The sequence below is a fragment of the Lepidochelys kempii genome, chromosome 1 (assembly GCF_965140285.1).
Source record: "Lepidochelys kempii isolate rLepKem1 chromosome 1, rLepKem1.hap1, whole genome shotgun sequence".
Lineage (NCBI taxonomy): Eukaryota > Metazoa > Chordata > Testudines > Cheloniidae > Lepidochelys > Lepidochelys kempii.
The window spans coordinates 6,933,486-6,947,802 of NC_136380.1; the positions used below are offsets into that span (position 1 = coordinate 6,933,486).

Sequence of the window (14,317 nt, forward strand, 5' to 3'; positions counted from 1 at the left end):
AATGGACTGGGCAGGTCAGAGGAGTTTTGAACTTTCCTTCCTGAAAGGAAAAAAGAACAGGATGATATTTAATGATATTTAATGAGACATCTTTCTGTTCTCAATGGAGGTCTAGAGACTCCCAGGAGCTCAATGAAGATGAGGAAAAACATTGTCTTGGATTTACACCACTGAAAGAAAGATAGGTACTGCCAGACTGGATCAGACCTGCAGTCCATCTAGCACAGTATCCAGTGGCCAGTTCCAGATTCATCAAAGGAAGGTGGAAAAAGTCCTCCAACATGCACCTATGAGATAACCTGCTCCCAGGGAAAATGCCCCCATGACAGCCACTCATTGGCCATATTTTGTGGTGTAAATCAGAAAGGTTTAGAGCCCCTCCAAGACTATTTTTAAAAAAATCCTCCCAACTGTAATTTGATTTTATGGTTAGCCATATAAATTTCCAGTCCCCCTTTAAATCTTGCTAAGGTCTTGGCACCATTGATAGGTCAGGGCTGGTAGTTCCATAGGCTACTTGAACACTGTGTAATTTTACAGTTGTGACCATCCCAGAGACACCTTTTCTGGCCCTCCACTTCTGAGTGTGGTCCATTGTATCATGACATGTTTTAACACATGGGCTGTGCATGGTGAAAACGGTCATTGTATTTATCCCCCCTGCATTGAAGCTATTTATAAATGCATATCTTTTTTATTAAAAAAAAAAGATATCTTTTTTATTTTCTCCACTCCAGAGAGTTGCAGGGGGATTGCATTCATGACCCAGAGTATAAGCTTTAGAAACAGCTTCTTGGCAATGACCAGAAGACGGATTTATGGAACTGTTCACTGAACAAAGAGTTAATAGCACAAACCCGTTGTAAGCACAAACCCATTGTAAACAGTATTTGGAGTATTTCTGAAATACTTTCTAAAGAAAAACCCATTAAGAAATAAAGTTACCGCTGTTTCTTCCTGTAGAGAGTCCAACAACTCTGCTGCTGACTTTCGATATACATGCATGTCCTGAAAGTTTGGTTTGTAATATTTGTCTTACAATAAAAAGATTTGGCATAATATTTACTTTAGCACGCACATGTCAACCCATTCTTTTCCCTCTGATCTTTTTTCAGAGGTGATTTTTCAGGTTAGAGTGGGATTTAAAATGTAGCGTCTGTCATCTGGATTTCTTCAGAACCTGTAAAGATCAGTGTCTCAGCCCTCAATTAGTCGCTTGTCAGCAAACAGAAGTCTAGTAGCTCCTCTGTCCCTGGATTAATAGCTGACTGGTTCTCCACAGGTGATGTTCTGTCAGTCTGTAGCCTCTATCCAGGGTGGTAACAGGCATTGGGATCCGAATGTAAAATATACATTCCCTGAGATCTCACTTTCTAGTACATAGTAACCCCAGCAGCTGTTATTCAGGCATGATGAGAGTTTGCAGGAAGTGGATTTGAAAGTCAAATGCATGAGTATACATGGAAATGGAACTTCATTTTCCACATGAAAGTAGTCCGTTGTTCTCTCCCACTTGCTCTTTGACTATCTATGTCCTGTATTCATAAAATATGTAGCACCCATGACCGGCATTGTGACAGACATGGAGCTGAACTGCCATAATGAATGTATATGTAAAACTGTCATAAATACAAAGGGAAGGGTAAACCCCTTTAAAATCCCTCCTGGCCAGAGGAAAAATCCTCTCACCTGTAAAGGGTTAAGAAACTAAAGGTAACCTCGCTGGCACCTGACCAAAATGACCAATGAGGAGACAAGATACTTTCAAAAGCTGGGAGGAGGGAGAGAAACAAAGGGTCTCTGTCTGTCTGTCGGTATGCTGCTTTGCCAGGGATAGACCAGGAATGGAGTTTTAGAACTTTTAGTAAGTAATCTAGCTAGGCATGTGTTAGATTATGATTTATTTAAATGACTGAGAAAAGAATTGTGCTGAATAGAATAACTATTTCTGTCTGTGTGCCTTTTTTGTAACTTAAGGTTTTGCCTAGAGGGATTCTCTATATTTTGAATCTTATAACCCTGTAAGATATTTACCATCCTGATTTTACAGAGGTGATTCTTTTACTTTTTCTTTAATTAAAATTCTTTTTTTAAGAACCTGATTGCTTTTTCATTGTTCTTAAGATCCAAGGATTTGGGTCTGTGTTCACCTGTACAAATTGGTGAGGATTATTATCAAGCCTCCCCAGGAAAGGGGGTGCAGGGCTTGGGGGGATATTTTGGGGGAAGACGTCTCCAAGTGGGCTCTTTCCCTGTTCTTTGTTTAAACCGCTTGGTGGTGGCAGCATAAGGTTCAAGGACAAGGCAAAGTTTGTATTTTGGGGAAGTTTTTAACCTAAACTGATAAGAATAATCTTAGGGGGTCTTTCATGCAGGTCCCCACATCTCTACCCTAGAGTTCAGATGGGGAAGGAACCTTGACACATGGTAAATATCCTCATTGCAAAAAGAATTATACCTTAGTTCCAGTCTTAATGTGTCTAGCTTCAGCTTTCAGACATTGGATCCTGTTATAACATTCTCTGATAGATTGAAGAGACAATTGTTAAATATTTGTTTCCCAGGCAGGTACTTACAGGCTGTGATCAAGTCACCTTTAACCTTCTCTTCATTAAGCTAAATATATTGCGCTCATTGAGTTTGTCACTATAAGGCAAGTTTTCTAATACTTTAATAATTCTTGTGTCTCTTCTCTGACCGCTTTCCAAAGAATCAACTTCCTTCCTGAACTGTAGACACCAGAACTGGAAACAATATTCCAGCTGGAAAAAAGCTATTGTAGTGCCCATCTTTAAAAAAAGGGAAGAAGGAGAATCCTGGGAACTACAGGCCAGTCAGCCTCACCTCAGTCCCTGGGAAAATCATGGAGCACATCCTCAAGAAATCAATTCTGAAGCACTTAGAGGAGAGGAAAGTGATCAGGAAAAGTCAGCATAGATTCACCAAGGGCAAGTCATGCCTGACTAATCTAATTGTCTTCTATAATGAGATAACTGGCTCTGTGGATGAGGGGAAAACAGTGGACATGTTGTTGCTTGACGTTAGCAAAGCTTTTGACATGGTCTCCCACAGTATTCTTGCCAGCAAGTTAAAGAAGTATGGGTTGAATGAATGGACTATAAGGTGGATAGAAAGCTGGCTAGATTGTCTGGCTTAACGGGTAGTCATCAATGGCTCCATATTTAGTTGGCAGCTGGTATCACACGGAGTGCCCTAAGGGTTGTCCTGAGTCTGGTTTTGTTCAATATCTTCATTAACGATCTGGAAGATGGCATGGATTGCACCTTTGCAAGTTTGCAGATGGGAAGAGTGGTAGATACGCTTGAGGGTAGGGATAGGATACAGAGGGACCTAGACAAATTAGAGGTTTGGGCCAAAAGAAATCTGATGAGGTTCAACAAGAACAAGTGCAGAGTCCTGCACTTAGGACGGAAGAATCCCATGCACCGCTACAGACTGACTGGCTCAGCAGCAGTTCTGCAGAAACAGATCTAGGGGTTACAGTGGATGAGAAGCTGGATATGAGTCAACAGTGTGCCCTTGTTGCCAAGAAGGCCAATGGCATTTTGGGATGTATATGTAGGGGCATTGCCAGCAGATTGAGGGACCTGATCATTCCCCTCTATTCAACATTGATGAGGCTTCATCTAGAGTACTGTGTCCAGTTTTGGGTCCCACACTACAAGAAGGATGTGAAAAAATTGGAAAGTGTCCAGTGGAGGGCAACAAATATGATTAGGGGACTGGAACACATGACTTATGAGGAGAGGATGAGGGAACTGGTATTGTTTAATCTGTGGAAGAGAAGAATGAGGGGGGATTTGATAGCTGCTTTCAACTACCTGAAAGGTGGTTCCAAAGAGGACGGCTCTAGACTGTTCTCAGTGGTAGCAGATGACAGAATGAGGAGTAATTGTCTCAAGTTGCAGTGGGGGAGGTTTAGGTTGGATTATAGGAAAATCTTTTTCACTAGGAGGGTGGTGAAGCACTGGAATGGGTTACCTAGGGAGGTGGTGGAATCTCTTTCCTTTGAGGTTTTTAAGATCAGACTTGACAAAGCCCTGGCTGGGATGATTTAGTTGGGGATTGGTCCTGTTTTGAGCAGGGGGTTGGACTAGATGACCTCCTGAGGTCCCTTCCAATCCTGATATTCTATGATTCTATGATTCTATGATTCTATGAACAAGGGTGGCACCAGTGCCAAACACAGAGGTAAAATAACCTCTTTATTTCTACTTGACAGTCCCCTGGTTGTATATCCCAGATTGCACAAGCTTTTTCAGCCATCGTGTTGCACTCAGAGGTCATGTTCCACTCATTATCCACTATGACCCTCAAGTCTTTTTCAGTGTCACTGTTTCCCAGCATTGGGTCCCTCATCAGGTAAGGATGGCCAGCATCCCTTCTTCCAAGATGTATACCTTTACACAGAGCTCTATTATAAAACACACATTGCTAAGGCATAGAGGGACTAATTGTATTGCCCAAGGTCACAGAAGGAATCTGTGGAAGAGCCTGGAACTGAAGCCAGTTCTTCTGAGACCCAGGATAACACTTTAACCCCTGATCCATCCTTTCTCTCTGGGAATAATGGCTGAGCAGGGTGAAGCTGCCGGTTAAGCATACTGAGATGACCAGAAACTCAGAGAATTAACCTCCGATGACATCATTAAACAGGAACCCAAGATCATTTCCTTTTCCAGATGATTACACTGAGTTATGCTTTCTCCTGAATCTACTGAGGGACAAATCCATTGGCCAGGGCCCATAAGAGGGTCATAGCAGACAAACAATTCCACATGAGCTCCCAGGATGTCTTTCTCCTTTGTCATTTCCAATTTACCTTCGGCTGTATAAACAGGGGCATAGAGAGTAGAAGTAGGGAAGACTGGGACGTGACTTAAAGACAGTATACAAGCACTTTCACAGGGATAAAATATCAGCCACAAATGGGCTCTTTAATCTAGCAGCGAAAGGTATAACAAGAATCAATGGGTGAAAACTGAAGCCAGACAAATTAAATTTGGAAATGAGGAAAACATTTTTAACAGTGAGGGTATTTAACCAGTGGAAAAAAGAGCCAAGGGAAGTGGTGGATTCTCCTGATACCTCCAGACCAAGACTGGATGCCTTCCTGGAAGATACACTTTAGATGAGCACAAGTTATGCGATAGTCAAGCACAAGTCACTGAGCTCAATACGGGGGCAACTGGGTTAAATTCTGCAGCTTGTGCTATACAGAATGTCAGATTGGATCAGTTGTTATCTAATTTATTTGAACATACCCCCTTCTTTGTGTCTGTCAAACTTCATGCTCCCCCCACCACATAAATATATATACTGATATATGCAGGGGCGAGGCTTCAATTGAATCAGTTTCAGTTTCTTTGTTTTTCATTTGAGGGGTTTTTTGGTACATGAATGAGCCTATAATTCATTGGGATAATAGCAAAAGCAAAACTGTGACTGTGGTTGGTACTTACAATGAAATGTGCACAACATGCCAGAGACAACGGATCCATGAAAAAATGGTTTTAAAATAAAAGGCAGATGTCACACGTCTACACTCATCTATCTCAGATTTCACAACAAGCTAAATTAGACATGCTTTGGTCTTGATATATATAGAGAGAACTGCCCCAACTTACATTCTTTTGGTTAGCCCCCCTTGACCCATCATTTCCCACTAAGCCCTACTCTGTGCTCCTTCACTTCCCCAAACTCTGTCCCCAGGCCAGGCCAGAGCTGGGCTGTGGTAAGAGCTACCCAGTGATCCCAGGCCTCTGTGGCGAGCCCCAGACTCTCCACCTTACCTGGATTATATATCCTGGGGGCAGGAACACAGGCTGGTGGTTTCTCTCGGGCCTTCAAGTTACCTGTCCAGGGGAGATGGAGGGTCTGGGACTCCCCACAGTGGCACTGGTTGCTTGGAAAGCTCTTAGCAAGGCCTGGCTCTGGCTTCCAGCCTGGAGCGGGGACAGAGGCTCAGATAAAAAGCAGAAGCAGGGGGTGGGAACTTGGGGGAAGAGATAGGACAGAGGGAGGGGCCTCGGGGGAAGAGAATTCAGGATGGAATGGGTGGCTGTGGCCCATGTTTTTCATCTCCCGTATCACCAGTGAGGGAGCCAGGTGATTAACTGACCCTTCATTTGATGAACACTCTGATTATTCTCGCACGAAGATGTTTACTTTTCACACTGTACACGATTGGATGAATCAGGGGAGGAACAAGCCGGTAGACATAGCCCAGGAGAATCTGAAGCAAATGAGAAGAACTATTCCCGAATCTGTGTATCAGAGCCAGACCGATCTCTGGTATATAGAAGAGCAGGACAGCACAGAGGTGGGAGACACAGGTGTTCAGGGCCGTAAGGCACTCCATGGGGGATGCAACACTCAGCACTGTTTTGATGATCATCACATAAGAGAGGAAGATGAGCAGCGAGTCCAAACCCATAGTTGAGATTGCAACAGACAAGCCATAGATGTTGTTCACTGTGATATCCGAACAAGCCATTTTCATGACGTCCTGGTGCAGACAATAGGAATGGGAGAGGACATTGGCTCCACAGTATTGGTATCGTTTAAGGAGAAAGGGGAGTGGGAATATTACGGCCACTGATCTTAGCACAAAGACCAGTCCCATCTTCGCTACTCTCTGCAGAGTTAAGATGGAAGTATATCTCAGTGGGTTACAGATTGCAATGAAGCGGTCAAATGACATCAACAAAAGCACAGAGGATTCCATACACTGAAGGGAGTGGATGAAGAAGAGCTGGGCAAAACACGCATCAAGGTTGATGTCCCTAGAATTAAACAAGAATATGCCCAGTATCGTCGGTATGGTGGCTATCAATAAGCCAAGGTCTGTGATTGCCAACATGGAAAGGAAAATGTACATGGGTTCATGGAGGTTTGGATCTGTTTTTATAATGAACAGAATGACTGAATTTCCTACTATTGAAATGGCATACATTAAGCAAAAGGGGATAGAGATCCAGAGATGGACGTCTTCCTGCCCAGGTATTCCGGTGAGAAGGAACACTGCAGAATTTGATTTGGTGTCATTGACAGCTGACATAATGGACTGGGCAGGTCAGAGGAGTTTTGAACTTTCCTTCCTGAAAGGAAAAAAGAACAGGATGATATTTAATGATATTTAATGAGACATCTTTCTGTTCTCAATGGAGGTCTAGAGACTCCCAGGAGCTCAATGAAGATGAGGAAAAACATTGTCTTGGATTTACACCACTGAAAGAAAGATAGGTACTGCCAGACTGGATCAGACCTGCAGTCCATCTAGCACAGTATCCAGTGGCCAGTTCCAGATTCATCAAAGGAAGGTGGAAAAAGTCCTCCAACATGCACCTATGAGATAACCTGCTCCCAGGGAAAATGCCCCCATGACAGCCACTCATTGGCCATATTTTGTGGTGTAAATCAGAAAGGTTTAGAGCCCCTCCAAGACTATTTTTAAAAAAATCCTCCCAACTGTAATTTGATTTTATGGTTAGCCATATAAATTTCCAGTCCCCCTTTAAATCTTGCTAAGGTCTTGGCACCATTGATAGGTCAGGGCTGGTAGTTCCATAGGCTACTTGAACACTGTGTAATTTTACAGTTGTGACCATCCCAGAGACACCTTTTCTGGCCCTCCACTTCTGAGTGTGGTCCATTGTATCATGACATGTTTTAACACATGGGCTGTGCATGGTGAAAACGGTCATTGTATTTATCCCCCCTGCATTGAAGCTATTTATAAATGCATATCTTTTTTATTAAAAAAAAAAGATATCTTTTTTATTTTCTCCACTCCAGAGAGTTGCAGGGGGATTGCATTCATGACCCAGAGTATAAGCTTTAGAAACAGCTTCTTGGCAATGACCAGAAGACGGATTTATGGAACTGTTCACTGAACAAAGAGTTAATAGCACAAACCCGTTGTAAGCACAAACCCATTGTAAACAGTATTTGGAGTATTTCTGAAATACTTTCTAAAGAAAAACCCATTAAGAAATAAAGTTACCGCTGTTTCTTCCTGTAGAGAGTCCAACAACTCTGCTGCTGACTTTCGATATACATGCATGTCCTGAAAGTTTGGTTTGTAATATTTGTCTTACAATAAAAAGATTTGGCATAATATTTACTTTAGCACGCACATGTCAACCCATTCTTTTCCCTCTGATCTTTTTTCAGAGGTGATTTTTCAGGTTAGAGTGGGATTTAAAATGTAGCGTCTGTCATCTGGATTTCTTCAGAACCTGTAAAGATCAGTGTCTCAGCCCTCAATTAGTCGCTTGTCAGCAAACAGAAGTCTAGTAGCTCCTCTGTCCCTGGATTAATAGCTGACTGGTTCTCCACAGGTGATGTTCTGTCAGTCTGTAGCCTCTATCCAGGGTGGTAACAGGCATTGGGATCCGAATGTAAAATATACATTCCCTGAGATCTCACTTTCTAGTACATAGTAACCCCAGCAGCTGTTATTCAGGCATGATGAGAGTTTGCAGGAAGTGGATTTGAAAGTCAAATGCATGAGTATACATGGAAATGGAACTTCATTTTCCACATGAAAGTAGTCCGTTGTTCTCTCCCACTTGCTCTTTGACTATCTATGTCCTGTATTCATAAAATATGTAGCACCCATGACCGGCATTGTGACAGACATGGAGCTGAACTGCCATAATGAATGTATATGTAAAACTGTCATAAATACAAAGGGAAGGGTAAACCCCTTTAAAATCCCTCCTGGCCAGAGGAAAAATCCTCTCACCTGTAAAGGGTTAAGAAACTAAAGGTAACCTCGCTGGCACCTGACCAAAATGACCAATGAGGAGACAAGATACTTTCAAAAGCTGGGAGGAGGGAGAGAAACAAAGGGTCTCTGTCTGTCTGTCGGTATGCTGCTTTGCCAGGGATAGACCAGGAATGGAGTTTTAGAACTTTTAGTAAGTAATCTAGCTAGGCATGTGTTAGATTATGATTTATTTAAATGACTGAGAAAAGAATTGTGCTGAATAGAATAACTATTTCTGTCTGTGTGCCTTTTTTGTAACTTAAGGTTTTGCCTAGAGGGATTCTCTATGTTTTGAATCTAATTACCCTGTAAGGTATCTACCATCCTGATTTTACAGGGGTGATTCCTTTACTTCTATTTACTTCTATTTCTATTAAAAGTCTTCTTGTAAGAAAACTGAATGCTTTTTCATTGTTCTCAGATCCAAGGGTTTGGATCTGTGGTCACCTATGCAAATTGGTGAGGATTTTTACCAAACCTTTCCCAGGAAGTGGGGTGCAAGGGTTGGGAAGATTTTGGGGAGAAAGACGTGTCCAAATTACGTTTCCCAGTAAACCCAGTTAGAGTTTGGTGGTGGCAGTGGATATTCCAAGGACAAAGGATAAAATTAATTTGTACCTTAGGGAAGTTTTAACCTAAGGTGGTAAAAGTAAGCTTAGGAGGTTTTCATGCAGGTCCCCACATCTGTACCCTAGAGTTCAGACTGGGGGAGGAACCTTGACAAAAACCCAGTTCTGGGGATGTTTGCTGTATATTTATATTGGGTTAGCTATTAGGATGTTTATATGATGGCTATATTGATTAAACCAATATGGATCATCTTAGTTTAATGGCAGGCAGCAGGAAAACAAGCAGGATGGGAAACAGCAGATCAAGAAAAGCCATCTCTCAGTCAAGAATTCAGAGAGGTTGAGGGATCACACCAGAGCTACAATGTGGGAAGAGCCTATCAGACTCAGACTGCCTTGGATCCCATCACTGTGGGAGGGCTTGGGGTAAGACTGTTGTTTGAAAACTATCATTCTCCCAAGTTACACTTTATTCCTAATGTTCAGATTAAACAGTATTTTGGTTCAAAAACTCTGGCGGTCAAACATCTCACCACTACTCACAGCCTTCCAGAGGGAAGAGCCACAGGTGCCAAACCCACTCGGACCTACTTGGCAAGCACAGTCAGCCTGCAGTGTGTTGTAGTCCAGGGCACAGTCTGAGGGTGGGAGGATCGCAGGATTCCACCCCATGAGAGGGCAGGCTACAAGACCTAACATCTGGCACTTGGATAGCAGAGACGGGGCTGAGATGCCGGTAGCCCTGTAGAACTAAGGGGCCTCTACAGGGTAGAAAGGCTGGAGCCCTAGCCAGTCAGAAAACAGAAATATGGCCTATGGGACCTGTTAACACAGAGCAATGCAGTTCTGAATTCCTGCTTTCACAATCGAGTCAGAGAATAAGACCTCTGAAAATGCATTTGCTGATTAAATTTCCAGGATGAAATAAAACTGAGATGATTTGGGAACTAGTTATTGTTGTTTCGCGGATTCTCCTCTCACACAGCCTCTGGCAGAATCGGGCCCAGAGCACATGGCATGTCATAAAAATAAAGGGAAGGGTAACCCCCTTTCTGCATACAATGCTATAAAAACCCTCCTGGCCAGAGGCAAAATCATTTCACCGGTAAAAGGTTAAGAAGCTAAGGTAACCTCGCTGGCACGTGACCGAAAATGACCAATGAGGGACAAGATACTTTCAAATCTGGACGGGGAAAAAGGCTTTCGTTTGTCTGTCTGTGTGATGCTTTTGCCAGGAACAGATCAGGAATGCAGTCTTCCAACTCCTGTTAAGTTAATAAGCAATCAAGCTAGAAATGCGTTAGCTTTCCTTTTGTTTAATGGCTTGTAAAATAAGCTGTGCTGGATGGAATGGATATTCCTGTTTTTTGTGTCTTTTTGTAACTTAAGGTTTTGCCTAGAGGCATTCTCTATGTTTTGAATCTAATTACCGTGGAAGGTATTTACCATTCTGATTTTACAGAGGTGATTCTTTTACCTTTTCTTTAATTAAAATTCTTCTGTTAAGAACCTGATTGATTTTTCATTGTTCTTAAGACCCAAGGCTTTGGATCTGTGTTCACCTGTACCAATTGGGGAGGATTCTTATCAAGCCTTCCCCAGGAAAGGGGCTGTTGGGCTTGGGGGGATATTTTGGGGGAAGATGTCTCCAAGTGGGCTCTCTCCCTGTTCTTTATTTAAACCGCTTGGTGGTGGCAGCATAGGGTTCAAAGACAAGGCAAAGTTTGTACCTTGGGGAAGTTTTTAACCTAAGCTGGTAAGAATAAGCGTAGGTGGTCTTTCATGCAGGTCCCCACATCTCTACCCTAGAGTTCAGAGTGGGGAAAGAACCTTGACTTGACACCTCTGTAACTGGAACCCCTTCAGAAATCCTGATTCAAGGCATCAGGGTTTTAACACCCCAAGCTCAGGTTTTTGTGTAGCTTGAATAAAGCACTGAGCACCTTGGGCACATGCAGGGGAGGGGGGGTTTCCCAAGCTATCTAGCACTGCCTGCCCTCCAGCCCCGTTACTGAATCACTCTGACAGCCCAGCTGAGTTCGCTGCAGTGGCACAGAACATCTTTAAATTTAAACAGCTTTCAGCCTTTCCCCTTCACTTCGCATTGTAAAGATTGTGAAACCTGCCAACGTACCCAATTTCTGCTCAGCGTGGAGCTGCTGGCACCAGAGGTCTTCACCCTAAAGGACAAGGTGTCATCAGAGAGGTAGCACAGGCAGCAGGCAGTATCTGTTCTGATAAGAAGGCAACTGCCTTTATGAAGCATGTTCGCACAGCCCCTGGGGGGCCACTTGGCCACCAGGGAACCTCAGCTGCTTGGCCTCGTGTGCTCCAGCATTAACGTCTCACACAACTGATGGCAAACTGCAGGGGGCCAAATCACAGGGGATGCTCAGTGATGCTGCCCAAGTGGACTGTAACACAAGCCCTGCTGCAGGCTCTATTCCTGGAATCTGGGCTTGTCATCACTATTCGTTTAATCCTGATTAGTCGCATGGCTACCTGGGGTGCAGCCGAGTGGTAACGATGATGCTGTCACAAATGTGATCTCACTGTAATAATAATAAGAATAATAATAATATAGGACCAGATTTCTCCCCAGCAGCCCCCTTTCCTGCATTACAAACATAGGGTGAAGGCCAGGCTAGGGAGATTCTACCATGCTCCCTACATGGAAATTTCCCTCAAATCATTCCAGGAGGGGTCGTCCCTTCCCTTCTCCCTGAGGCATAACACAGGGTCCCAGGATCCAGGGGTCCCTGAAGTTATACACAGAACTCAGTGATCCACTGTGAGCAAGACCTACACACCCACAATCTCTGTGCCTCCTCAAATGCTCCTGGAAGCTCCCCAGCTCCCTCGTAGCATAGGCTCACCAAAGATGAGCTACCAGGGTCTGTCACAATAGCCACCACTCACTGGATCTCCTTAAGGGTCATTGCACAGGATTTAGGGGGTGCACAGAGAGCTGATGGGCAATATACCCCAGCCATAGACTGGTCAGGAGATTTTGACCTTTGCATACCTAGAATGCAGCTATAGACTCTGTCAGTGCAAACTTCATTTATGTTATGAGGCAGAGGCAGATGAAAAGCCTTCAATTTCTCTTGGAGATCCAGGCAGCTGCAGCTGGGCAGCATCATGGCACCTGACCTTTCAGAGAAAAATTATCTGTTTGCTATGAAAACTCACCCCTAAAAAGTGAAGTCCCAATCTTTCTCATGTGGGAGCTGTTGCATACCCCTAATCATGGGGGGGGGATAGCTCAGTGGTTTGAGCATTGGTCTGCTAAACCCAGAGTTGTGAGTTCAATCCTTGAGGGGGCCATTTGGTATCTGGGGCAAAAATTGGGGATTGGTCCTGCTTTGAGCAGGGGGTTGGACTAGATGACCTCCTGAGGTCCCTTCCAACCATGGTATTCCATTATTTGTGCTGACCTTTTCCTATTCCAATAGATCTTTTTAGAGGGGGCAACCACATCTGCATACAGTATTCAAGATGTGGACATACCATGGATTTATATAGAGGCAATGTGATATTTTCTGTCTTATCTATCCCTTTCCTAATGTTTCCCAACATGGCCCATTGCTGGAGCACCGAGCTCCCACATCCTGGAGAACCCAGAGCCTCTTCATCATCTACGGCTGGAGCCCTGAGTTTCCCTATACACCCTCTGGTTGGAGAAGCCCTTGGGCTAGCCAGAGCCTCCCCAGCCATGCCACACCTCCTCGCCTGAGAACCCAATCCACCCCATGGGAAAAGCAAGTCTCTTTCCGAAGAACCGGACCATTTTATATGTGCCATCCAGATTCCAGGGCAGGTGGGGAGGCAGTTCTAAGTCTGCCCCCAATATTCATGATAATTGTATCGTTACATGATTATCATATAGTTATAATGCATCTTGTATAAAATGTTTCTTGTGAGGTATCTATAAAAATGTTATGATTTGCAGAATACGATAATCCTATTTTTGTGCATGTGTCATTTTTGTATCAGAAGTCAAGAATATTGACTATGTAGCTGTATTCAAATGTAGTAATGTCTGGGTGACACCCACTAGTGTGGCCTATAGGGCTAACCTACGTGCTTGTCTATATATCTTTTCTTATGGATTTCTTTTTGCCTTATAATTTTAATTGTTTGTTTTATTATAATAGGTTATAATAGGTTTATATTAAAGTAATTTGGCTGTAACACAAGGGACTTACAGGCCACATCCTGTATGTTGAGCTAAGGCAAAGTTAGCATACATACGTCTGGGACCTTTCACCCAGATAGCAAAGGTGGCTCACATATGTTTGGGACCTTTCACCTAGATAGATGGTGATGAGCTAAAGCATGAAGTCCACAAATGATGTATTAGAGCAGGTTGGCCTAGGGGCTTTCCCAAGTCCATACCATTTTAAACTTAACAGGTACATCACAACTTGGAAAAACATGAAATAACCAGTTAGGACAGAAATAACAAATGTGATACTGTCAGGGTTCCTTCCCCACTCTGAACTCAGGGGTACAGATGTGGGGACTCATATGAAAGACCCCCTAAGCTAATTTCTACCAGCTTAGGTTAAAAATTTCCCCAAGGCACAAAATCTTTGCCCTTGGACTAGGGTATGCTGCAATCCCCCCAAACCCTTACACCCCCTTTTCTGGTGAGGCTTGAGAATAAACAAGTTGAGCACAGACCAGCTTGGGTTTCTTAGGACCCTAAAAACCCAATCAGATCCTTAAAAACAGAAATTTGTTAAAAGAACAAAACAAAGATAAAAGAAACACTCTATAAAATTAGAATGGAAAATAATCTCACAGGCAGTCAGATTCAAAACATAGAGAACCACTCTAGGCAAAACCTTAAATTACAAAAAGTCACAAAAACAGGAATACACATTCCCTCCAGCACAGTGAATTTACAAGCCAAACCAAAGAAAACCTAATGCATTTTCTAGTTAGATTA

The 14,317-nt window shown here is 43.3% G+C and overlaps 1 protein-coding gene across 1 annotated transcript; it reads right to left on the reverse strand.

Annotated features, from left to right (window-relative positions):
- Positions 1-6,145: 6,145 nt before the first annotated feature.
- Positions 6,146-7,081, reverse strand: LOC144929491 (olfactory receptor 51G2-like). The gene has a single exon (XM_078849000.1). It carries the CDS (start codon positions 7,079-7,081, stop codon positions 6,146-6,148), a length of 936 nt encoding a protein of 311 aa, XP_078705126.1.
- Positions 7,082-14,317: the final 7,236 nt, after the last annotated feature.

Bases quoted from the DNA above. Each gene is read 5' to 3' on its own strand.
- LOC144929491 (XM_078849000.1), bottom strand. From the start codon at position 7,081: ATGTCAGCTGTCAATGACACCAAATCAAATTCTGCAGTGTTCCTTCTC.